General features: G+C 50.7%; 1 protein-coding gene and 1 pseudogene across 1 annotated transcript; both read left to right on the top strand.

Moving 5' to 3' along the window:
* Positions 1-1,682: 1,682 nt before the first annotated feature.
* Prdm12 (PR/SET domain 12) lies at positions 1,683-16,400 on the top strand. The gene is made up of 5 exons (XM_087900121.1): positions 1,683-1,905; positions 3,729-3,919; positions 5,341-5,496; positions 13,916-14,027; positions 15,985-16,400. Exons 1-5 carry the CDS (start codon positions 1,683-1,685, stop codon positions 16,398-16,400), a joined length of 1,098 nt encoding a protein of 365 aa, XP_087756247.1.
* Positions 16,401-23,692: 7,292 nt separating this feature from the next.
* On the top strand, positions 23,693-24,814 carry LOC125399037 (small ribosomal subunit protein eS12 pseudogene; annotated as a pseudogene).

The raw sequence follows: 24,814 nt of genomic DNA, 5'->3' as shown, positions 1-24,814 counted from the left end.
GGCGGAGGGGGGGGTGTTACTGAGGACTTGTGCTATTGGGGGAGGTGTCCCCAGTGCCCCTCCAATGTGGTTGTTTCTGGAGCTGGAAGGGGGAATCTTGAGACTGTACAGGAGGCTTCAATCCACGCAGGAAGCCGCGGTCTTCCCGACTTAGCAACCTTGGAAGAGATGTGGAACTGGCTCCCAGGTGCTTTGGAAAGACTCTATAGAACCCGCTGGTGGGGCGAGGTGGGTAGTGGGAGGAGGAGGAAGGAAGAGAAGGGAGCCAGGAAAAAAAGAACGATCATTCATTCGGAGACTAAAAGGAAAGAGGACCGCCTGACAGTTTCCTAGGATCCCAGATCCCAGTAGCTGGATTCAAAAGCGGAGTTCAGCAGATGGATTTGCCCCGGGGCTTCCTACAATTTCCGAGCCATTGGTTTTGGGTCCCTGCAATTCCCATTTTACATTCATCCAGAGTATCTCACAAATGCGAGTATCTGATGGCAAGCGTTGAAGTGGGTCAGCCTTTCCTATCCTCCATCCCAACCTAGTACTCCTAGTGCTGGGAGCCATCCTAGGTGGGATCCAGCCCCGACGGCGACGTCGGCGGTTCTGCCTCACCAGCCCTCTGCACCGGCTGTGCTCCACCAGCAGAGCTCTTGAGGAGCCCCGTTTGAAGCGAAGCCGGCGTGGGTAGCTCTGCCAGCGCAAGAGATATGCATCACCCGAGCAGGAGCCACTGACTACGAATTGCTGTCGCAGCCTAGGGAGTGAAGTCTCTAAGAGAGTAGGGCCCAGGGGTGGGGGCGAGGGAGAGATGGGAACCCGACCGAATACTGGGCTTGGTCAAGGAGAATAACACGCTGCCCGCAGTCCAGGGAGTGGCCCGCAGTGCTAGGAAGGTGAAAGCCTGGCTGGAGACCATAGTGACCAAGGATCTTGTCTGGGACAGGTGGGCGCGGGGGCACTCTGGGCTCGCAGTTATGAGTCCCCTCTTACTCAGTCTAGTCCCTGGAGTATGGGAGAGCCTCGCTGTGTCGCAGCCCCTACTTCAACCCCTCCTCTCCCGGCCCCGGGCTGATCCTCCCTCCCTGACTGGAGCTTCCCACGGGGAGAGGAGGAGGAGGGGAGTAGGAAGGACCAGAGGGGAGGGAGGAGCAGAGGGGGACTATTCTGAGCGGTCCGCGCTGCCCCCGCCCCTCGCGCTGTCGGTGAAGGCTCCTTCGAGCCTGGCCGGGTACAAGTCTGTCCTTCGACGTCAGGGGGTCATTAATAACCAATTAGGAGGGTCACTGCGGCTCCTATAAAGGAGCTGAGATTTTGCCAAGGGGAGGACGGTCCTGACTGGAGGTGCAGGAGGCGAGTGGGCAACCGAGAGTCCTTGGTCGGTGTTTCTCGGCAGTCACTCACCTCCCACCCATTCTGCACCCCTCCTGGTACCCGCCCCCGTCTCCACCCGCGGATTTCCAGCCCTCTACCTTCTTTGCAGATTTTGTGTACCTCCCGCTTGGTTCACTTTCCTCCCAGCCATCCCCCTTGCCACTCACTTCCTAGAGCATCCTCCCCCTGCTCCTCTCCCTCCTCCTCCCTCGTGTTGTGCCGTACTTCTCTCCTCTCACTCCTGTGCTCACTCTTCGTTGCCCACCTCTCTGAAGTCCACCCAGCCGTCTTTCGCAGCGACGGTGAGCTCCTGGCCGCCCATGATGGGCTCTGTGCTCCCAGCTGAGGCCCTGGTGCTCAAAACAGGGCTGAAGGCTCCGGGACTGGCGTTGGCAGAGGTCATCACCTCCGACATTCTGCACAGTTTCTTATATGGCCGATGGCGCAATGTGCTAGGCGAACAGCTGCTGGAAGACAAGAGCCACCACGCCAGCCCAAAGACCGCCTTCACCGCTGAAGTCCTGGCGCAGTCCTTCTCAGGAGGTGAGTCTCGCCGTCGGTGTTCTTCTCCTTCCCTCTTCCTGGCTATTCGCAATTCTCAGGCTACCGGCGCAGTGGCCAGATAGGGAACACTGGGTTAGGGGCTCCTACCCCCAATCTGGCTGCTCTCCCTGATCAGCGCACCTTAGTTTTTCCGTGGGCCAAACCCTGGCCGCAACAGCCACAACCGAAGCAGAGCTGAGGCAGCTAGGAATGCAGGGTGCTCTAGGATCAAATCCCAGCGACCTAGACGACCGACCTCGGTCAGATAGGCTCTTCGGAGTCTTCTCTCCCCACCCCAGCCTCCAGCCTGGAGGCTCTCGGTTTCCTGGCATTAAAAGCCTTACTGGGCGTGTAATAGCAGTTGACTCAAAAAGAACGGATTTTAAATTCATTTGGTTAACTTGGGCTTGACCCGCGAAAGTTCCCACTTAAACCAAAAACTTTAAAAGACAGCCGGGGCCGGGGAAGGGGCGGAGGGTGGGCAGGCCAGAAGAGAAAAAGCCGAAGAGAGCGAGGAAGAGAAAGAGCGAGGAAAGTTCCTTTTCTTTAAGATGTCTCAAGTTCTTATTCCTCATTCGTCACCCCACAAACAATATCTTTCCCCAGCGCTGGCGTCTCTGAGCGTCGTCCTCTCTTCCCCTTTAAGATTGCTGTTCCTCTCTTAATTTACCGTGAAGACTAATTCCACTTCCATTCACGCTATGTCAACCATCTAATCCTCCCTTTTTGTAAGGAGAATTCCTCGGCCCCTTTTAAACAAGTCCCCTCCGCATTGAGATACAATTTACTGCTACAGCTTTCTTCCAGGGCTAATGAATTTAGAATTAGCAATTTCTTTCGAATGGAGCCGAATGAATGCGATCACTTTAACAGCGTGACAAATTGCCGGCCGCTTCGCAATGGACACCGTTTAACCCCCCCTTTCAGCCGGCCGGCTCGCCGGGTATTTTCCCAGGTAGCTTAGAGGGGAACCTTGTAAGACATGGAGGCCGCCCCTGTGCGCCTCGCCGCTCCCACCCCTGCCGCAGAGGCCCCTCCAGGGATTCTCTGGGGGCTAGGGACCACTGGTTCTTCCTCGCCCATTAAGGCGACTTCAGAACTCGCCTGATCCGGGTGCCGGCCTCGCTGGCACTCTAGAACCTGGAGCAGAATGGGACACCGGCGTGGCAGCGGGTGATGTCAGGGGAACTGGGAGCTCAGTTTGCAGAAGCAAGTGTTTTTTTCTGCGCGGGTGCTACCTTCCGAGCTGGGGATCTGTCCTCAGTGCTGACCGCGACCGGGAGACAGGCAGTGAGCCCAGAGTCAGCAATTGAACATCCAGGAACAAGGCAGAGTGAAGAGTCCCCGGGTTGGACGTTACCTCTTTGCCAGACCGGACCTCAGTTTCCCTGTCTGTAAACACAATGCGTTCGCACTGGTTCTTAGGCTTTTCGGCGATGGAAGGCAGTGAAGGCTGGGGATGTTTGCAGAATTTGTGTAAAGACTTACAGAAATGAGCCCCCAAGGACTGCTGAGACAGTTCGGCAGCAGAGCGCTACACACGCAAGGCTTGGGGTTCGATCCCGAGTAACTCTCCGCCCAAAAGAGCAATAAATAAATCACGATGCAGCGCTTACTTTTAGAAAGCACAGGGGGTCCTGGGTTGCAAAATAAGGCTGAACCTCTGCACACAGACCTATAGAGCGCCTCTGGAGATATTCGCCCCTGTTGGGGCTGCTTGTGCGCTGAGCAGGGGGAGCACAGCGTCCTGGATGAGAAGGGTAGGGCCTTCTCTGCGCAAATATGACCGGGTTCCTGTAACACCGCTCCCTTCCACCCCGCAGAGGTGCAGAAGCTATCCAGCCTGGTGCTGCCGGTGGAAGTGATCATCGCTCAGAGTTCCATCCCAGGCGAGGGCCTTGGCATCTTCTCCAAGACGTGGATCAAGGCGGGCACGGAGATGGGGCCCTTCACTGGCCGCGTCATTGCCCCAGAGCATGTGGATATCTGCAAGAACAACAATCTGATGTGGGAGGTAGGCCGGAGCTTTGGAGAAGGATTCGGGTGGACAAGTGGGTTGGCTCCCTCGAGGGTTGTGTCCACTGGTGTCAGAAAAGAGCCCTATCTGGCCCGTGCCAGAGCTTCAGTTCTGGAGTTGTGGATGCTGTCCCTTTGAACACTCTCTAGGGTACCACTCTCCTGTCCTGTAGCTTCTCTGCCAACGGTTCTTTCTCTTTTGCCTGATTTGGAAAAATATCTGACTCTTCTTGCTTCCAAGCTTCCCAAGCAAGGCTGTTAGCCACATTTCACCTGTGACAAGTGCTGAGATTCAGGGCGCTGAGTGAGATTCAGGGAAGTTCTGGTGCAGAGGCTGGGAAGAAGGACTCTCTGGGCTTCTCCAAGTTACTCACGTTCTTTCCCTGGCCTTAGAGGCAGCAAGGGTGGGTCTCTGGCTCCGGTCTATGATGAAGTGTGGCTGGAGTAGAGGACAGTGGAAGCTGGGTGTTTCTTGAGGATAGCTTTCCCAATCCCAGGTCTGGTGGCATCCAAAATAACCATGGCTGACCATTGAGTCAGCAGTCTTGTTCCCCAGCCAGGGGACTGTGAGCTCATTTCCTCAGCCCTATGGGTTATTATTCTCATTTTGCAGGAGGAAATGAGTATCTGAAAGGCTTCCATCTCTGGTCTTCTGACTCTACCCTACCTCCGACAGTGTCAGATGCCAGGGACACCCTCCCCCCTTAGGACAAAGTCGGCCCAGTAGAAGCCCTCCTCCATCGCTCACCACCCCCCAGATCTGCACCCCCACAGTAGCCAGATGGCACACCTACTACTCAATCTCATTGTGTCCCCTGCTGCCACCCTAGCAGCCCCACCTGGCAGGAGATCAGTGTGATACATGCAACTGTTCAGAGGAACTGGAGGGAGAGAGCAGAGAGATGACCCGAGACCTTGCCTTCTCCATTCCCTGGGCCTAGTGGGTGTCTTCCAGCCTTTGCCCCATCAGGAACCTAGCATGTGTTTTGAGCTCTGAGGACCCTTAGCTGTTAGCTTCACATAAGGGCTTGGATCAGGCCAAGAGCCCCTAGTGAGCTTGATTTGCCTCTTAAGCTCTTGCTCCCTCCCCGAGGTTCTGCAGCAAACCTGGACAGGTAGCAGAAGAGCATGTCACCTGCTTAGGGATCTTTTGGGGACATTTTTCTTCTGGGGGTGGAAGAGCCTGGTCATAGTAAGCATGTGGGTCCCTGAAGACTGACTCATTATTTGCCCCTTGCCCCAGACAAGTCACGGTGTCCCCTAACCTCACTTTCCTGGATTGGACGGAATAGCTAACAAAAGCTTTAGGTGCTTCCTGGAGCTGTTGGGAGGAAGGAGAATGTCTACAGATGGGTCTGGCCTGGGTCACGCATGCAGCACAGTCCTGTCTCACCCCATCATTGCTCCACTTGTGCCCAGGTATTCAACGAGGATGGCACAGTACGCTACTTCATCGATGCTAGCCAGGAAGATCACCGGAGCTGGATGACCTACATCAAGTGTGCCCGGAATGAGCAGGAGCAGAACCTGGAGGTGGTCCAGATTGGCACCAGCATCTTCTACAAGGCCATCGAGGTACGCACATGGACTGTTACAGAGGGACAGAGGGAGACATGTCACAGGGCAAGGAGTGTGCAAAAGCAGCTGTCTTCTGTGGCCAAAGAAGACAGAAGGACTTTGGTGCTGGCCCAACAGGCTCTGCCTGGGCTCAGAACTGAGGCTTGTGTGCTGTGGTTGCCAGGAGTATGCCCTGTATGGGAAGCTTGTGATATAGCTGGGAGAAGACAGAGCTTGAATATGTGGTGAATATCTTGGACGCAGAGGAGAATGTGCAGGGGTTCAGAAGGTAGAATAGTACAGCAGAATACCAAGTACAAGCAGACTGGGGCTGCACTTGGGTCTGATAAAGGACGTATGTCCATGGAGGTTCAGCTGTGTGCCATCTCTCATTCTGTGGACACGGGGCCAGTGGTGTGTGGCCCAGCAATAGCTCGCTGTGTCAGGTCTCCCATGTGCCTACCCTCACACAAGGAGAATCTTGAGTTTATGAACACAGAAACCTGCCGTTGCTTGGTGGCCTAGAGCGCTGAAACATCCCCCCCCCAACACACACACACACACGTGTGTTACTGAGGAAAGACGTCTCAAGTTCAGACTCATTGAAGTTGCTCTCTAACCTAGAAGAGCAGCCAAGCCCTTGACCCTCCTCACTACCAAGGACTTCCAAAACAAGATAGCAGAAGTGCAAACTCTAGGAAAATGCAGTGGGACAGCCCTGCTACCCCTCACAGCATTTAGACAACTTCCCACATCCAGGCCAGGGCAAGACACAGCCAAACTGCACGCCAAGAGACCCTGTTCAAAGAATCCTGCTGCTGTGCCCCCCCCCTCCGCCTTGACTACCACTGCTCCTCCTTCACCAGCTCCCTAGATGCCTTTAGCTTTTCTGTCTCTGCCAGGCATCTCCTACCTCCATAACTGCCCCCCTTTTCTTCCAAGGCCTTGGCCCTGGCTCCACTTTTATTCACTTTAGAAGACTCCCACACATCGTGCCCACTAGCCTGTCCAGGCCTGCTAGCTTCTTGGACTTGAGTCTTATTGTTCCAGAATGATCAGACCTTTGGGATTTTGACAGGGGAGGTGGCAGAGTAACCTTTACCTAGGTTTTGTATGGCCAGGGCCTGGGCCACAGCGGAATATTAGCCCAAGGAAGACCAACCAGGAAGCAGAGAGTACGGAAAGACAGGCAAGTCTGCCTCTGGAGATCGGAAATGCTAGGAGGGCTGAGGAGTGTCAGCTTAGTACCAGAGGTAGCTCAGGCAGGACCAGCAGGACTCCTGTGGCCATTCAGCTGGATTGCTACCTTCTAGAATTGGCTTTTGGTGCAGTTGAATGTTCTCATAGCAAAGTACATCCTCTTGCGTTCTCACCCTTCTGGCTCTCTTACACATGCCTTCATACCGACATATACATGCACATATATGTGCACATTCAGAGACACACACCTGTACACACACATATATACACAGACACACATGCACACACACACTCATACATGCACAGATACACACACACACACACACACACACGCGCGCGCGCACATGCACATGCACATGGACACAGACACAGGAGGCCTGCCAAGAATACCTATATCTTGTTGGCGCTTGGGCTCAAAGCTGGAGCAAACAGATGGCCTGCATCCCATCATATTAGACACATTAGACTGGTGGGAATCGAAGTCAGAGCAGGGCATGTGAATGATATTTATCCAGGAATATGATTCAGGGAACAAGAGGGTAGGGAATATTTCTAGAGAGGGATTGCAATTTGTATGATTAGGAGAAAAAGTTCATCTATGTTTATCAGAAATTCAAGTTTATGAAAGAATGGACCATACACACACATCTTTATGGCACACACATTATCACACATATGATGTATCTGTCATACATATGCTTTCACATGTATCACGGTGTTTAGAGAGAACTCAGCTAAGAAGGGGCTGTAAGTGAGGCACAAGGAAACACAAAACATTTTCGAATTACTTTTATTTAATTTTTTTTTGCCAGGTGGTAGTGGCATATGCTTTTAATCTCAGCACTTGAGAGGCAGAAGCAGGATCTTACTATGTAGCCCTAGCTGTCCTGGAACTCACCATGAAGACAGGTTGGTCTCAAACTCACAGAGATCCACCCAGCTTAGCCTCCAGAGTGCTGGGATCAAAGGCATTCACCACGATATCTGGTTCAAAATTACTTTTCATAAATGAAGCTGGATACACCTTTTTATAGCAACAATTCTCTCAAATCATTTTATAACAATGTCAGAATTCTACTTGTATTTCCGGGTATGACCAGACATATTTCTGCTCACCCAGGCGACTCCTGGGAAGTCTTGAATAATCAGCTGTTTGTTCTGTGTGTGTGTGAAGAGGGAGCTGTTAGCCAAAGAGAGGGACCTTTGCCATGATCTGTTTGCTTGGTCTTCCTGCCACTCACAAGCACGATTTATATTTCATAACAGTAACCCATTGCTTGCCAAAACAGGGCGGGGGGGAATGCCTCTCTTCAGTAGGAAGAATACTCAGTTGCTGCTCTGGAACATTCCACAAAGATAAAGTTATGGATCACTAAATGGAAACAGCGGTGACTGGGTTTGGAAACTAAGGCCAACACTCGAGTTCTGCTACAAATTCTGCATTCCAGGTTGGGGTAACTTGGGGAGCGGGCATTCAGCCTTCTGGTTTTTCTTCTGCATGGACACTAACTCAATCCTGCCTCAGGTGCCTCAAACCACACTTCTAGGAAGCACCCAGCAGAAAACAAGGGTATACTAAATATTAATAATACGTCTTTCTCTGGGTGATGGGTGTCCATAGGGACCCCCCTCTTCCAGGAAAACAAAACCGACTCACCAAGGAAGTGAGAGATTTGCTCCAGAGACCATTGCAAGGGAAGGCGAGGAGTTTGTTATCACACTAACTAAACACCCCTATCTGGGTGTTTTACAATGGGAAGAAAATCTTCAGTCTTTCCTGCTTCTGCTTCATTGTGTTGTATTGGCAAATGGTTGCCCTGAAATGTGGGCCTTCTCGTTTCTTCTAGTTTCGGGGCAGCTGCACCTTTTATTTTTCTTAGGTCCTCATCTCTTTTCTCAACTCGGAGGAAAAGCACCATTTTCCTTTTGACCTTGCTCGGTAGTGGCTCTGATGATTACCGTCATTAGTGATCAGCACCATTAATGATACTTCCGGGAGCATTTCACGCACTACACTGACACTACACTGACACTACACTGACAGTATTTCCAAAGGGACTTAGCAACTTTTTGCTTTTGTACCGGGGACTGAACCCAGTGCGCATTTGCTTTTTCTCATGGTTCCATGAGCGGAACCCAGGGCCTTATACATACCAAATAGGTCTTCTATTGCTGAGCCTCATTACAGCTCCTGTCCCCATTTTAAGGACGAAGAAACGGAGGTCCAGGTTTGAGGAGACTCTGATTGGACGCCAGCCCATCTGCTGCAGAGCTAGAGTGTGGCTGGCCGTGCTGTGTGGCCTCCCCGGCCAGCATATTCTTGTTGGGGCTCTATTAATTGTTGTGTCAGGACATCTGCGCACAATGGAAACCGATGATCATCCAGATGACACCGAGATGCTTCTGTGTCACTCCGGGAAAGGGCAGTGTCAGAGCCTCCCGGGAGCGTGCTCAATGGGGTGTCATGAATTTGTATTAAGAAGGCAAACCTGAAAGCCTGTCATTGCCCTTCTGTCGTTGAAATGGGGCAGGACTAGCGTTAAGGAGCAAATGTTAAGAACTAGCCACGAGGTCATGAGGCTTGACAGCAGGAATCAGGTAATGGGCCTGACAGAGTGAGTTTTACCTCTGGGGATCAGTTCCTTTGGGGACTGATCCCAAACCAGAAACATGAGTGACCAGCTGATTTGGGTTCCCAGCCCTTCCAGTCTGGACCCGCTGCACTCAGTAGGAGCAGTGCCTGAGAGGCCTGCGGGGACTGTGGCTGTTCAATGCACTGATGCGGTCTGTGCACAGACTTTCGGGGTCTCAGAGCAGAGGGTGTAAGTTCTGGGGTATCCTGTCCTCCAACACATCAGACACACATTCAGACCCCCCCCCCCAACACATGTCCACAGGCTTCACTTTTCAGGTTGAAAAAAATCAATTTTAGTATTTAGTAAGTGGAGACCAGAGGCAGGGGTTCCAGGTTCTGAAGGGCAAAGCAACACTTAGTCCTTTCCTGTGTTAAGGGGGACTTGGGGGCTGCCCATAGCCTTCATCTGTCTGGGGGTGTTTCATCCCCAGCTCCAGTGCATTCTCTTTAGCAGGTTTTCTTTCCTGAAAAGTGTTATGATTGTTGCCGCTGTTGTGTGTGTATAGAAATGAGACATGCTCGCTTTCTTTTTTCAAGACAGGGTTTCACTGTGTGGCCTTGGCTGTCCTGGAACTCACTCTGTAGAGCAGGCTGGCCTCGAACTCACAGAGATCTACCTGCCTCTGCCTCCCGAGTCCTGGGATTAAAGTTGTGTATCACCATGCCTGGCTAATACATCTCATTTTTAAAGTAGATCTTGTAAAACCAGAAGTCACACCATTTCTTTATATTTCTCTCTTAAAGCCTAAATCTGTATTTTTTTTAAAGACTCAAAATGACTCTTTTTGGGGGAAACGATCCCAGAGGGGCAGAGGCAACAGCTGGCATGGGGTCAGAAGAGAGAGAGACTCACCACCATGGAGAGTGGTATCACTGGGGCACAGTTAGACCCGTATTCCCATGAAGTTTTATTTTTTTAAAGTTGAATAAAAATAAGTTTATTATTTATTCATTAAATTTAAAAGTATTTGTTTTATTATACTTGTGTGCATATTTGGCATGCATGTATGTATATGCACACATGTGTGCCTGTAGTCCTTGGAGGCCAGGAGAGGGTCTTAGATCCCCTGGAACCGGAGTCACTGATGGTTGTGCGGTAGCACAAGTCCTCTGGAAGAGCAGCCAGTGCTTTTAACTGCCGAGTCGCTATTCTAGGACCTACTTATTTATTTTTGAGGCACACGGTCTCATGTAGCCCAGGCTGGTCTTGAGACCAGCCATTCACTATTTAGACAAAGAGAATCTCTTGAACTTCTGATCTCCTGCCTCTACCCCCTCAGCGCTGGGTTTACAGGCTTGAGTGGAGCTGAGCTCCAAACCCAGAGCTTCATAAGCCCCAAGTAAGCACTCCACCTACTGAGGCATGCCCCCAGCCCATGCCTGTGCTTTGTCCCAGGTGAACTTTCACCCTGCCAATGGCCCTGGGCTTTACTACAGTGGCTCAAAGTGCCCAGATCGCTGCTAGTTCCTCTAGGGATTTGGCAAGCTAGGAAAATAGTGAGTGAGCAGCAATTCCACAGCTTTATAGTACAGCAGGCTTTGTGTTTGTGGTCCTGTAAGATAGAGACGACTCTGCTCTACCGTAGAGAGAACTGAGGCCAAGTGTCGCAGTTGCGTACTTGGCAGGTCCAGAGCCTGAGTGGCCCCATAAGCCCCGACTTCAGGACTGAGCAGGGCCCTCTGTAGCTCATCTCCTACAGGGTGTGTGCAGGTGACCTAGAGGCCTGCCTTCGAGGGATATGCAAGTCACACAGGGACCTGGGGACTTGAGATCCGTCTTGAACAGTATAGTCTCTTTCCTAATCCATATCTTTAAAAGCAAACAAAAACCCTCAATCAATATTTAAATACTCGAATTCCATCATCCACATCTTTGAGGGCTCCACAGACCTTTCTTCCCTCCTCCTCTTCAAGAAGAGGCCTCCAGCTCTGGCCTTCGGCCTTGGATGGTGACCATGAGGGTGAGGAGAGGCTGAAGGACTTACGCTCTAGTGTCAGGTTCCAAGCTGCCTGCTATCTTTGAGACCCTGTGTCGTCTCGCTTGTGTTTAGTAAGACTCCTACTTGTTTTCCATATTTAATCCCTTCCCCAGTGGAACTGGCCACACGCACGCTCCTGGGCTGCTGTGAGGCCAGAGGCTATGGGTTGGTGTGAAGGGACGTGGTGACATGGTGACACTAGGCTGAGTCTCTGTAGGGAAACAGCAGCCAAGACACCTGTGGCTTCCTGGCCTCCCCTCCTGTCACAGTTCGCTCTCCTTTTGGAGACTGGTGGATGGTCGGGGGACTCTTGTGGGTTCTCTCCATGGAAGGTGGACCTGATGCTCTCAGGCTCACTTGGAAGGGGAGAAATTCTCCTTGACCACTACTCTGGGGTGGCTCCAGATACTCAAGGGTGGAATGCCATGTGGTTTTTCTTTGTGTGTACATGTGTATATACTTATTTTGTGTATGTATGCTTGTATTGTGTGTGTATATGTTTGTGTTTTTGTGTATGTTTGTTTGTGTTGTGTGTGTATGCAAGTGTTGTGTTGCTTATGGATAGGCTGTGTTCCTCTGTGTGTGTTTGTGTTGTATGTGTGTATGCTTGTGTTTTGTTGTGTGTATATGCTTGTGTTGTGTGTGCATGTGTGTATGAGGTATTGTATATATGTGTATGGTGTATGCTTGTGTTGTATGGTGTGTGTGTGTGTGTATGCTTGTGTGTGGAGACATCAACCTCAGGCACTGTTGCCCAGAAACCTTGTTTCTTGAGACAAGATCTCTCGCTGGCTTAGGGCCTGGTAATTAGTCTAGACTGACTGGCCAGTAAACTCTAGGGATCTGTCTCCACATCCCTGCACTGGGATTACAAGTGTATACCACCAAACCTAACTTTTTCAGAGAGGCCCACATGGGCTTACAAGGCAAATATTTCCTAACTGAGCTATCTCCCCAATCCTCATACGGTCTCCTATGCTTCCGCTGAAAGAGAAGCCCGTGAGGACCAAGGCAAAGTTGTTAGGTGCTGCCTGAGTTTCCCTGGACACCTCACACAGTGACCTCCAGTATCTACGGTCAGCGTTATGGAGGGCCACATCAGCCTCTGGAGAGAGACAGGCTGTCTCTCTGTTTGTCCTTCTTGGCTGAGGTCCAGAGAGCAGGCTTTCCAGCTCCCTTGGATTGTCACCTCATGCTCTCTTGGTTAGTAGCCGTCATCGTTCTCTTGAGAGCAGCAAAGTCTGGCTGGTCAAGAGCTCTGGGTTTCTTTCTTTTTCCTCTTTTCTTTTCTTTTTCTCTGTGTTTCCCTGGCTGTCCTGGAACTCACTCTGTAGACAGGCTGACTTTGAACTCTGCCTCCGACATGTTGGTCTGAAATCCATGCACTCCTACCGCCCGACTGCTCTGGGTTTCTTGACGACGGGCCGAGGACACAGAGAAGCATTTTGTTTAAGGCTGTGCGGTGTTTCCAGAGGCGTAGGTGTTTGTCAATCCCAAGGTTTCTTTTTTAGCACCTGTCACACACATGGAGTCCTGCAGCGAGCCCTGTGCTGGGAAGAGAACCACGTGTGACTCCATGCTGCCTCAGGCACTTGGGATAAGAGCTGCTTTCGGAATATTATCAGGCAGGGTGAAGCCACAGGGTACCCCATAGTCCACACTCCTTAGAAACATCTGGCATCTGGCTCAGTCTGATGGCCCTGAGGACTGGCTGACTCTAATTCCCCTGAATTAAAAAAAAGAAAAAAAGTTTTTTTTTTTTTTTTAGGTTTTCTGCTTGTCAGCTTACTCCTCTTCCTTTGGAGACAGCTCCATGTGTGTTACAGGTTGGTCTCAAGCTGTCTACATGACTAGGGAGGACCTTGAACTTCTGGTGGTCCTGCCTCCACCCCGAGTACTGGGATGGCAGTGACTACCAGGACTGTTTCACACAGAGCTGGGGATCTAGTCCAGGCCTTTGTGTGTGTTAAGCAAGCCTTCTAGCAACCGAGCTATTTTTCCACCCCTGGGCTCTTTTTCTTTTGTATTCTTGCAGTATAGTGAGTTTGCACCATGGCAGCAGCCTGCCCCTGCTGCCAAACAGTTACGTCATCACCCGTTGCCAGGTGCTTTTCGATTGTCAGCTGTGCAACATGTGCACCCCTTAAAAGTGCCCACCAGGCACGGCTCGCTCTCTTGCCTCTTGCTCCTCTCTTGCCTGTCTTCTTTCTCTTGCTTCTTCTCTGTCTGTCTGTCTGTCTGCCTGCCTGCCTGCCTCTCTCATGTCCCCACTCTGACATGGCCTTTCCCTCTCCCAGTAATCCTCTTGCACTAACTCTGTTGCACGTGGCACGTTTGCTCAGTGACCCCACTGAATGGTGCCCTCTTCACCTTTCTTTTTTATTTGTCATTACAGTTATCGATTTGGATCCTTTTGTGTGAAGCTAGGACAGCAATAATAAAATGACCTGGGCAAAGAGAGGGAGACAGAGGGGACAACATCCTGGGACAGCTATACAGCTTGTCTGGGATAGCTCAGTGGGATGGCCCCAGCTTTGATTTCTCAGGGCTGGGTGTGCAGAGACCCCTGTCTCCTGCTGGCAACTGCCACCTCCTTGACCTCCCTTTGCTTCTCTCCCTGCAGATGATCCCTCCGGACCAGGAGCTGCTGGTGTGGTACGGAAATTCCCACAACACCTTCCTAGGCATCCCTGGTGTGCCAGGACTGGAAGAGGAGCAGAAGAAAAACAAGCATGGTAGGTATTCCCCCGTGGGGTCATGGTGACAATGATTAAGGAGGGGAGCGCTAGGGGACAGGGAGTCTTCTGGTCTCTGAGGACCCTACTTCAATCTCCAGTGGCATTATTTATACACACGAGATCTACTGGTCAAATAAGGCCAGTTCTTCCAGAGCAGCCAGCACAGGCTGAGCACAGACAAGGCAGTCTTGCTTTCTGGACCAGATCGGTTGTTTGCAGGCAGAGATGAGCAAACTCCAGAAAGGTGATGGGATGTCCAGTTTCAAGTCAGCTGTATGGTGTTGAGACTGGCTTTGTGCCTCAGCTTCCTCATCTGGAAAGAGAAGGCGTGGGGTGAAGGCATCTCTGTGTCCCCTCTTAGCTCTGTTCAGGTCCTACTGTAGGGCCTGGCATCAAGTGTTGTGTTCCCAAGAGGTATGGCAGGCAGAATGAGCCTGTGTGTCTTGAGATTTGGCTCATCACAGTAGAAGCCACTGGCTCAAGACCATGTCCTTTTTGGTACCGAGATACCTGGATTCCTCCAGTATGAATGAAACCTTTCAGGGCTCTACAAAACTCTCAGGACATTTTTTTTTTGATATTTTGAACTTTAATCCATGTGATTCCTAGGCCTAACATGAACATCACTCCGTTGCCTCGCTGAGTTGTTAAATGACAGGTGAAGAAGTTAAAGTTAATTGATTTGATCATGTTTTTAAGGTTATAAACTTTCTAGACATTTTCCGCAGGGCACATGAACCTCTGAACTTGGTTTATTCAGTGAGTAAATGGTTGATTTTTTTTTTAAGGTAGTATGTGTCACGTATCCCAGGTTGACCTCCCAACTCATTCTGTAGCTAAGGGTGACCTTGAACTTGATTCTTCTTCCTCCACTTCCAATGTTGAGATCAAAGGAGTGTGTCATTATGCCCTATTATTAATTCATTCATTTCTTTGTTTTTAAGAGAAGCAAGCCAGGCATGCTAGGGCACACCTTTACTTCTAGCAGTCTGAAGGCAGAGGCAGGCAGCTCTCTGAGTTCAAGGCCAGTCCTGGTCTACAGAGCAAGTTCTAGGATGGCCAGGGCTACATAGGGAAACCCTGTCTAAAAATATGGCAAAAAAAAAAAAAGAAGGAGAAGAAGGAGCAGCCTGAGGATCATGGGTTAGTGTCTGCAGAGCCCTGATTTCCCTGAGCGCCCTTTGCCTCCACTTGGAATGAGAAAATGGGCAAACAGTAGTTCCTAGGTACACTGAGTCCTCCGTGAATGTTTGTGAAGCGAATAGATGAGAGAACTTTTTTAGAGTCACCATAGTTGTTATCCTTTATATGTAGCCTATTAGGACCCAGGCATTTCTCACATTCAAGCTAAACAGAGAAAAATTTTCCGTTGACTTTAGTTTGCGAGTTTCTAATAAACTTGCAAAATCCTACTAGTCCCTAATGGTCCTATGAGACCTTTAAACAAACAAACAAAAAACTTTACATATCTTGTGTGCATCTAGGTATGCCTGCCACTGTGCGCAGGTGGAGGCTAGAGGCCACTAGTGGGAGTCAGTTCTCTCCTTCACCACGTGGGTCCACAGAATCCAATTCTGGTCACCAGGCTCCACCCCTACCTGACACCACCCCACCTTTTGCTTTGTAAGACAGGGTCTCTGCACATAGTCCTGGCTAGTCTGGAACTCAGAAATACACTTGCCTCTGCCTCCCCGGACTGCCTCCCATTTTTCAGATGAGAAAGTTAAGGTTTCCTTGGGCCCTGTCACCAAGTCCTCCCAGGTTGGGTCCTGGTGCAATGTAACTGCTATTATACCACAGTCACGGCCCGCGGCGCCCACGGGGCTGTGTGACCCACTATCTTCAAGGGAGTGAGTCCACGGGGACCAGGAGCAGCCGGCGTGGGTGCTAATCGGGCTGCTCTCTTTCCCTCCCGCCTGCGCCGTGGGTCCCGCGTTCCGCTCCCTGCTGCCAGAGGACTTCCACCCGGCGGACTCAGCGACCGGCACCGCGGGCCGCATGCGCTGCGTCATCTGTCACCGAGGTTTCAACTCCCGCAGCAACTTGCGCTCGCACATGCGCATCCACACGCTGGACAAGCCCTTCGTGTGCCGCTTCTGCAACCGCCGCTTCAGCCAGTCGTCCACGCTGCGCAACCACGTGCGCCTGCACACGGGCGAGCGCCCCTATAAGTGCCAGGTGTGCCAGAGCGCCTACTCGCAGCTGGCCGGCCTGCGCGCGCACCAGAAGAGCGCGCGCCACCGGCCGCCCAGCGCCGCGCTGCAGGCACACTCGCCCGCACTACCCGCGCCCCACGCGCACGCGCCCGCGCTCGCCGCCGCCGCCGCAGCAGCAGCCGCGGCGCACCACCTGCCGGCCATGGTGCTGTGAGCGCCGCGCACGCGCCCCACGCGCACGCGCCTCCCCGCCGCCGCTGTGGTGGACCTGACTCCCGCGTCGGGCGCCACCGAGGCGCCTGCAACCCGGAATCCACTTCTGATACATCTCGCAGAGGAAGATGCCGAGGGGCGACGTCCTCTGGCCAGGCCACCCGGCTGGTGTGGCTGCCCTGTGGCCTCTTCTTGGGAGCAGGTCCACACGTTCGGTCCCATCCCGGAGTCTCCCTCCTGCAGGGCCGCGCCCCCACGCGAACATCTCTCTCGTGGATGACAGGAGAGGGACAGACGATCTCCAAAGAGAGCTTAGTACTTGGGAGTGGAAGGGAAAGCCACCTCCTTGGTCCGGGGTGGGCCGTGCCCATCTCTGCCCCCTTGGAATGGTGTCTTGATGTGTCACGAGTGGAGAGAACTTCGGTGACACTTGGCAGCGATTTGGGCTGAAAGGCTAGATTAGCACAGGCCCGGAGAGACCTGTCGTCCTGGTCCCTGCTTTCCATCAGGCTACTTTCCCCAGCACCAGGCTCCCAGGGAAGGACAAGATGCGAATACGCTCTGAAGTGTGCTGGGCAAATTGAGAGTGAAGACACAAGGAACATTCACCATAGCCCCTGGGCAAGACCCTGTCCCTTTTGGAGCCTCAGTTTCCCCATCTGTAGAACGCGGAAGTTAGACCAGGTAGACTCCTCTTAAACTCTACTGTCTTTGAGTTTAGGAATGGAGAGGCACCCTCAACTCCACCCTATTAAGCATCCAAACAAGAGAATGATCGACCGTACAGAGCCGTCTGAAGCCGAGGTTGGCTTCTCTGTCTAGAAAGCCCTCTGAGGCGCTCGGGTGGCCCGGGGTTCGTCCCCATATGCCCACACTGCCATGCGCCCCTGCCCACGCCTTTGCCTGCTCCGACCGTGGGCGCCCTCTGGTGTCATCTCAAACCTTGTCTTTTACCAGAATCATCTCCTCCCGACCCCCTCCACCCACCCCAACACCCTCCCTCCGCACACCGGGGCGTTTGTAAAATTAAAAACAAAACACAAAACTATAATAATATTAACAAAAGTATAAAATGTATAGAGTTTTCAAAAAAGTGTGTTCTACTCCCAGAAAATGGTCACTTTAACTTTGTAAATGTTTATCTAAGATGATATTTACGAAACTGTGATATATATTATTTGATTGTATATGTACAACTGTAAATACATTTGTACTTCTCTTGTATTCTAAAATAAAAATTACTTGGAACATGTATCATTTGGCCCCTGAATGGGTGCACGTCTCTGAGACTTTTGGAAACGCGGAAAGTGGGAGAAGGCTGGAAATGGTTGTAGGGGCTGTTCTTCTACGGCTAAAACCCACTGCTGTGCCCTCTGTAAGGAGAACCCCGTCCCTAAGAGAAGCCACGGTGCCAATCGTGTGGAACCCTGAAGGAGCAGGAGAGAATTCTGTGGTTTAGCTGGCTACAGTACAGGTTCCCTGAGGTATAATTTACCCACCTATACTTAGGAGTTTTTGTTCTCACGACCAACTTGGAGAGGTTTCAAGAGGCGGGGGCGAGGAGGGGGTACAAGGATCACCAAGCAATTCACCACACCCATTTCCAGGCTCAGTGTCCTATACTGGGACAGTAGTAACAAAAACAACTTAAGGAAGACCATTTATCTCGGTAGAAGGTATAAACTTCTCGGGGAAGTTAAAACAGCAGGAGCCTCAAGCAGCTGGTCACATCGCATCCACAGCTAGAAGGGAGCAAAGAATGAAGGCGTTGTCGCTTGGTCCTTTTCCTCCGTCCAGGATCTGGGTCAGAGAACAGCTCCATCCACAGGAGGCTGGTCCTTCTGCCTCCGTTAATGCTCATAGTGATCCCCCACAGGCATGCTCAGCTGCCCTTCTTCTAGGTGATTCTGAATCACGTCATGTTGACAGTACTAACATACCTTAATAAAGGCCACGGAGCGGGAAGGTGCTGGAGCCAGACCTCCAAGAAATCTTTAAACAAAAAGCTATTTCGCTCTCTGTAGGTAACGCTGTTGGGCTCCAGAACCCACCTGGTGGCAATGTACTGCAGTTGCAGCCACAGGCGCCTCAGGCCTGGGCACAAGCTAGACTGCTTTTGCAGAGGTGTGAAAACGGCCCGTGCCGCTGGGATGCAAAGATAAACAAATGTGGACTGTGATCCCGAGGAGTTTGCACACCAGGTGGAGGTCTGCACGGAAAGGCTTCACTCCTTACACCCCTAGCAGAAACCTCCAGCCCCTTTCTCCAAGAGCACAACCTCCCACAAAGGCATGCAAATTTGAGGCAATTTCTGTGAACTAGTCCCATGGTTAGGCACTCGAACCTGTACATTCTGAGAGTGTTCCCCACACACTGATGAGCTGAGTCCCCTCCCCCTTTCCAAGTGCCCTTTTAGGTGATGTCTGTGTCAAACATGTGCCTGTGTCATTCAGCCAAGGAGCAGCAAGGCAGGGTTTCAGCTCAGGTGTCTGACCTCAAAGGTCATGATCCTGACGGTCAGGCCACAGAATAACGGTCAGCTTGTGAATTCAGACCAAAGGGCTTAGTTCACACCCCACAAGGACACAATGTACTTTGACTTTGTATTGATTTTGACCTCTGGTTTTTGTGGGTTTTGTGCCCATGACCTACCCATCCCCCTCTAGGCTCCAGAGAGCATTATTGACCTTTCTCCCTCCAAACCTGTCCTATACTCCCCTAACTTCAGCTCTCTTGAATGGAGAACCAGAACCTGGGGTGTTCCTTGCAACTGGCCTCTTGGGATGCGTCTGTTGGGGAGCAGAGAAGGTTGTAGACAGAGGCTGACATCGTTGGAACTCAGGACCTGCATGTGATTGACCAAGCACTCAGCTGCTAAATGACACCCAGCCCTACCATGTATCTTAAAACTATGAAACCCATGTAATCTTTTCAGTACCTTGTGTATTCCCTAGGGCAATTTCTAGCTTCTGCTATGTTGCCTGTGAGTGAAAACATTTTTCATTTCTTCCCTTATAGTTGGTTTTGTTTATTTATTATTATTACTTATTTATTTATTTTGGTTTTTCAAGACATGGTTTTTCTGTGTAGCCCTGGCTGTCCTGGAACTCACTCTGTAGACCAGACTCGTCTTGAACTCACAGAGATCTGCCTGCCTCTGCCTTCTGAGTGCTGGGATTAAAGGTGTGTGCCACCATGCCTTGCTAAAAGAAAGAATTTAACTGGGGGCTTGTTGACAGTTGTAGAGGTTAGTCCGTGATTGTCGTGCAGGGAAGTAGACAGGCATGGTGCCTGGAGTTGAGAGCTTTACATCCTGACCCTCAGGCAGCAGGCAGAGCGAGACACTGGGCCTGGTGTGGGCTTTAAAAACCTCAAAGCTTGTGCCGGGCAGTGATGGCACACGCCTTTAATTCCAGCACTCGAGAGGCAGAGGCAGGCAGATCTTTATGGGTTTGAGGCCAGCCTAGTCTACAAGAGCTCGTTCCAGGACAGGCTTTAAAAACCTTCAAAGCTCACTTTTAGTGACACACCTCTGCCAACAAGGCCACACCTCCTAATCCTTCCCAAACAGTTTATCAGCTGGGGACCAGGCACTCAAATCTAAGCCTATGGGAGGGACAATTCTCATTCAAACCACCACATGCTTCCAGAATGCTTTTTTTTGGGGGGGGTGTTGTAGAATATTTTTTATTGCTTTATTTCTTTTTCTGGTTTTTGAGACAGGGTCTTCTCTATATCTCATGCTAGTGTTGAACTCACTATGTAGCCCAGGCTGGCTTTGAGCTCAAAGCAATCTCCCTGCCTCCGCTGAGGAGACTGTCACATGCCACCAAGCACTGCCCATTCTCTCTGCAGGAACCAGCTTTGGTGTTAGGTAAGCGTTCCCCTCCTTTCATTTTCATAGCAACAGGACCAAGCCTCAGGGACACACACGGGATAACTTTAGTCACTCCCAAGCTGACCCATACTCTATTTTTTCTTGCTCAGGAACCTTGTAGCTGAGGATTCTAGACGGAGGGCAATGGTCTGAGTCTGAAACCCCACTCAGCCATTTACCAGCTGTGTGATTTGAGGCAGTGAACGGACAACTCTGTGCCTCGGGCTCCTCACATGGAACTGGGGGTGATACTTAGCTCTAAGGAGCATACTAGGTAACAACTATAAACAAACACAGTACATGGGTGTGTGTCTGGCACATAGTAGGTACTCAGCAGATACAAGGATGTCTTTGGCAGGTGAGTGGGGTTGTACCCTAGCACGTTCTCCAGAAAGCACGGTTACTCTCTCCCTAAACCCTTTCTTGGACTCTATTCTCAGATCTCCTGAACTAGAGAAGCAGCTACCCTGAGTGAACCTCAGAGCTGGCCTGCTGGGACACGAGTCTGTGCCTGGGTGGAGAAAGTTCCCGACAATAGTTGGCAAGTTGCCATGCCTGACTACTTCCTTACGTCATGGCCATCTCAAGGGAGTCTGGCTTCTTCCATGTTCCTTCAGAGCTTCAGAAGCAAGAATTCCAGGAGGGTAGGGGACGCTGCATGGCCTGTCCTGGCTGGGCTTTTGCTAACCCAGAGGCATTTCTGACATATTCCTCTAGAGAGGCAGGCCCAGGCCCAGCACATACAAGGACAGGGACTGAAGAACTCTGGAACTGTGATGTTCATGGTCCTGCTTAAAAACACCGAGGAAAGCTAAGATGGGGGCTGGGTGGATGAGATGGCTCAGCAGCAATGGGTTTACATACAAGCTGACAATTTGAGTTCAATCCCCAGGAGTTAGGATGGCTGGAGAGAACAGACTCCCTGGTGTCATCTTCTGATCTCTACACATGTACGTGTATGTACATGTGCCATGCTACATACACAATCGTACACACACACACAACACGGGAACTATTTCAAATGTTTTTGGGGAAATAGTACTTTGATGCACATCCTTGGGTAGAAGTTTCTGCACACCTCTGCTTGGAAAAGGAATCCAGCCTATTTGTCATTTCAGAGGACCACAAAGCAAAGTCAGTGTGTAGATAAGAATCAGCCCAATAGGGGGCTGGAGAGATGGCTCAGTGGTTAAGAGCACTGACTGCTCTTCCAGAGGACCCGGGTTCAATTCCCAGCACCCACATGGCAGCACACAACTGTCTGAAGATCCAGTTGCAGGGGATCTGACACTTTCACACCGATGCACATAAAATAAAGTTAAATAAACCATAAAAATATTTTTTAAAAAAAAAGGGCTGGATAGATGGCTCAGTGGTTAAGAGCATTGCCTGCTCTTCCAAAGGCCCTGAGTTCAATTCCCGGCAACCACATGGTGGCTCACAACCATCTGTAATGAGGTCTGGTGCCCTCTTCTGGTCTGCAGACATACACACAGAGTATTGTATACATAATAAATAAATAAATATTTAAAAAAAATAAATAAAGAATCAGTCCAATAGTTTCCAGGCTCCAGCTCTTGATGTCTCTCTTCACACTTCTCCAGATGTTGGCCATTTTTTCCTGGAACCCGTCCATCCACTCATCCCTACATTCCATGTCCATGGTTCCCTCACTTCAATACTCACTCAAATGCCACCGCCATCCAGTGGGGCTCTCTGGGCCTCCCTCTCTGTTCCTTTTACTGTCTCTGAGCATCTCAGTACCCTGATTACTGGGATATCAAGGGACTTGGGTCTGGGGTCCCCTAGCACCTGGTGGCTGTCTATTGGATATGTTTATCTATCTATTCAGCAGATATCTATTGCTTTCCCCCTGCTGAGACCTGAGTTGCACAGAAGTGGAGATTCGACTGCTTTCAAGATTTGGCCTCCGTGCAATTGCCTGGGGTCTGATCAGTCATCTTGGATTACAGTGACCAGTGGCCATGTCACATCCGGGGCATATAGATCTAAATGGCACATCCAGTGCCACGGTGACGTCTGCAGCCAGGGCTGCAACTGGAGGCCATGTCTGAATCTGTGGTCCTACTGCAACCAGGATCTGGGTCGTCGATGACTGTGGCTCTTGTTGCCATTAGACCATGAGGATTCCTAGGGTCTGAGCCGCCACCCGGGGCCATGTTGGTGTCTAAGGGCTAGGCTATTGTTTGGGCCATGTCATTTGGGTGGCATGCAGTGCCACCTGGAGCCATCTAACATCTAGACCCAGGTTGCTACTGTCCGGGATCACTAGAGCCATCCCGACCTGAGTAGCCTGTACTTCTGCCTGGAGCCAGGATGTTGTCTGAGTCCAAACGCTGTTGAGGGCCATGTCTGTGCCTATGGCCCTATTGCAACTGGGGTCTGTGCTGATGTTTGTGACCCATGTCACCTCAGGGGCCCATGGGAACCATGTGTGATGGAATCAGAGGGCTATGCTGAGCTGGCCCTGCCCCTTTGCTGGCCCTGGGACAGCTGGTTCTGCCCCTTGCTAGACACTGCAGCAAGAGAGTTGGCCAAGACCCTCATGGGAGAGCTGCCCCCCACCCCCCACCCCTTACTAAAGGCAAAGAGCCTTGACCCTGATGCCTCCGGTGTAGGGGAGCTGGCTCCTCCTCTCCTAGCCTGCTGATCTCCCCCGCCCCCTCGTGGCCTGAACTGACCAGCTCAACTGCCACTCAGACCGACAGCTGGGCCTAAGGTTGGCCCATCCTGACAACTACCCCATCTAGGAGATGCTGGAGCTTGTGTAGCGACCGGTCCTGTGAAATCTTCAGGATTCCATGACTCCAGGAGGCCTCAGAATATCTGAGTGGAGATTTGGTGAGGATCCGGTGATGATGGTGTACCAGAAACCAGAGACCTTGAACCAGACCAATGGCTCATTGCAAGGAACATTTGTAAAACTGATTGGACAAAAGGGTAGATTGTGTGACACACCGAGGCTTACAATGCCACCAGGACAAATGAAGAGGTGAAAGATGAAGAGCTAAGTGGGTTTTTTGTTGTTATTATTTTGTTTTGTTTTTGGTTTTGCTTGTTTTTTTAAAATTTTCCCTTGGGGAGTGCTGTATGGTGAAGATATAGAGGGACTGGGAGGTGAGCAGAATTGGGATGCATAATGTGAAATTCCCAAAGAGTCAATAAAAAATTATGCTAAATAAATTAAAAATAAAGAATTAGCTTCAGCCAGGCATAGTACACTTGATGACTTTAATCCCAGCTCTCAGGAAGTAGAGGCAGGTGGATCTCTGAGTTCAAGGCCAGCCTGGTCGACAGAGTGAGTTCAAGGACAGCCAAAGCTACACAGAGGAACCCTGTCTCAACACCTCCCTCCCCCAAAAAGATTTGGGCTCCCCCATAATCCAGCCACTGCCATGGCCAAGGAAGGCCCTGGCGCTGGAGGTATAATGAGTGTCAATACTCCTTAGCAGGGGGTTCTGAAGTCTGTCCTTACGCACGATGCATAGTGGGTAGTATACACGAAACAAGCCGCCAAAGCCTTAGACAAGCGCCAAGCCCATCTTTGTGCACTTGCATCCAATCGTGATAAGCCTCTGTATGTCAGGTTAGTGGGGGAACTCTGTGCTAAGTACCAAATCAGCCTAGTTAAGGCTGATGACAACAAGAAACAGGGGGTGGGTAGGCCTCTGTAAAACTGATCAAGAGGGGAAGCCACGGGAAATGATTAGTTGTGGTTGTGTAGGGGTTAAGGGCTGTGACAAAGATTCTCAGGCCAAGAGTGTCATTGAAGGATGTCATTCAAATGCAAGAAATGAGGAAGTAATATTTTTGTCCTGGGCTGGAGAAATGACACTGCAGTTAAAAGCACTGGCTGCTCCTCCAGAAGTCCTGAGTTCAATTCCCAGCAACATATGGTGGCTCACAACCAACCATAATGAGATCTGGTGCCCTCTTCTGGCCTGCAGGCAGATATGCAAGCAGAATACTGCATTCATGACAAATAAATAAAAATTTAAAAAAATAATTAAAAAAATATTTTTGTCTCAAAAACAAAACAAAGCAAGTACGTATTGAAGATTGTTCCAAGGGTTCCCAGCATTTGCTTTAATCAAGTGTTATAAGACATGAAAGTGTTGGCAGCCATGAAAATGACCGTAAGAAGAAAAAAACAGGTATTGCTCACAGGTCTATAGAAATAGGAGAAAAAAATAGAAAAAAGAAAAAAAAAGTAATAGGAGACTACCTGGAGAAGCATTGGGGTCAGCAGCCAGCAGACAGAGGAATTAGTGTGACCAAGGGGCTTCCTGTATTTTGTTTGTTTTTCTGAGACAGGGTCACACTATGTGGCTCTGGCTGTCCTGAAACGCACAGAGATCTGCCTGAAAGATGTGCCTCACTACACCAGGCTTTCTTTTCCTTAGTTTGCATGTGTATAGGTACTCATGCATGTGAACTTGTATGTTCAGGTGTACATGCACATGCGTGTGCCAGTAGATAGAGCACCTGACCTGCAGCTAGGACACGTGTATCAGTAG

This window comes from Myodes glareolus, chromosome 21 (genome assembly GCF_982192425.1).
Source record: "Myodes glareolus chromosome 21, mMyoGla1.1, whole genome shotgun sequence".
NCBI classification, from domain to species: Eukaryota; Metazoa; Chordata; class Mammalia; order Rodentia; family Cricetidae; genus Myodes; species Myodes glareolus.
This window is presented reverse-complemented; position numbering and strand designations above follow the sequence as displayed.

Coding starts and splice junctions, on each gene's coding strand:
- Prdm12 (XM_087900121.1), top strand. CDS start 1,683: ATGATGGGCTCTGTGCTCCCAGCTGAGGCCCTGGTGCTCAAAACAGGG. Junction 1,906..3,728: donor GGCGCAGTCCTTCTCAGGAG/GTGAGTCTCGCC, acceptor TCCACCCCGCAG/AGGTGCAGAAGCTATCCAGC. Junction 14,028..15,984: donor GCAGAAGAAAAACAAGCATG/GTAGGTATTCCC, acceptor CCCTGCTGCCAG/AGGACTTCCACCCGGCGGAC.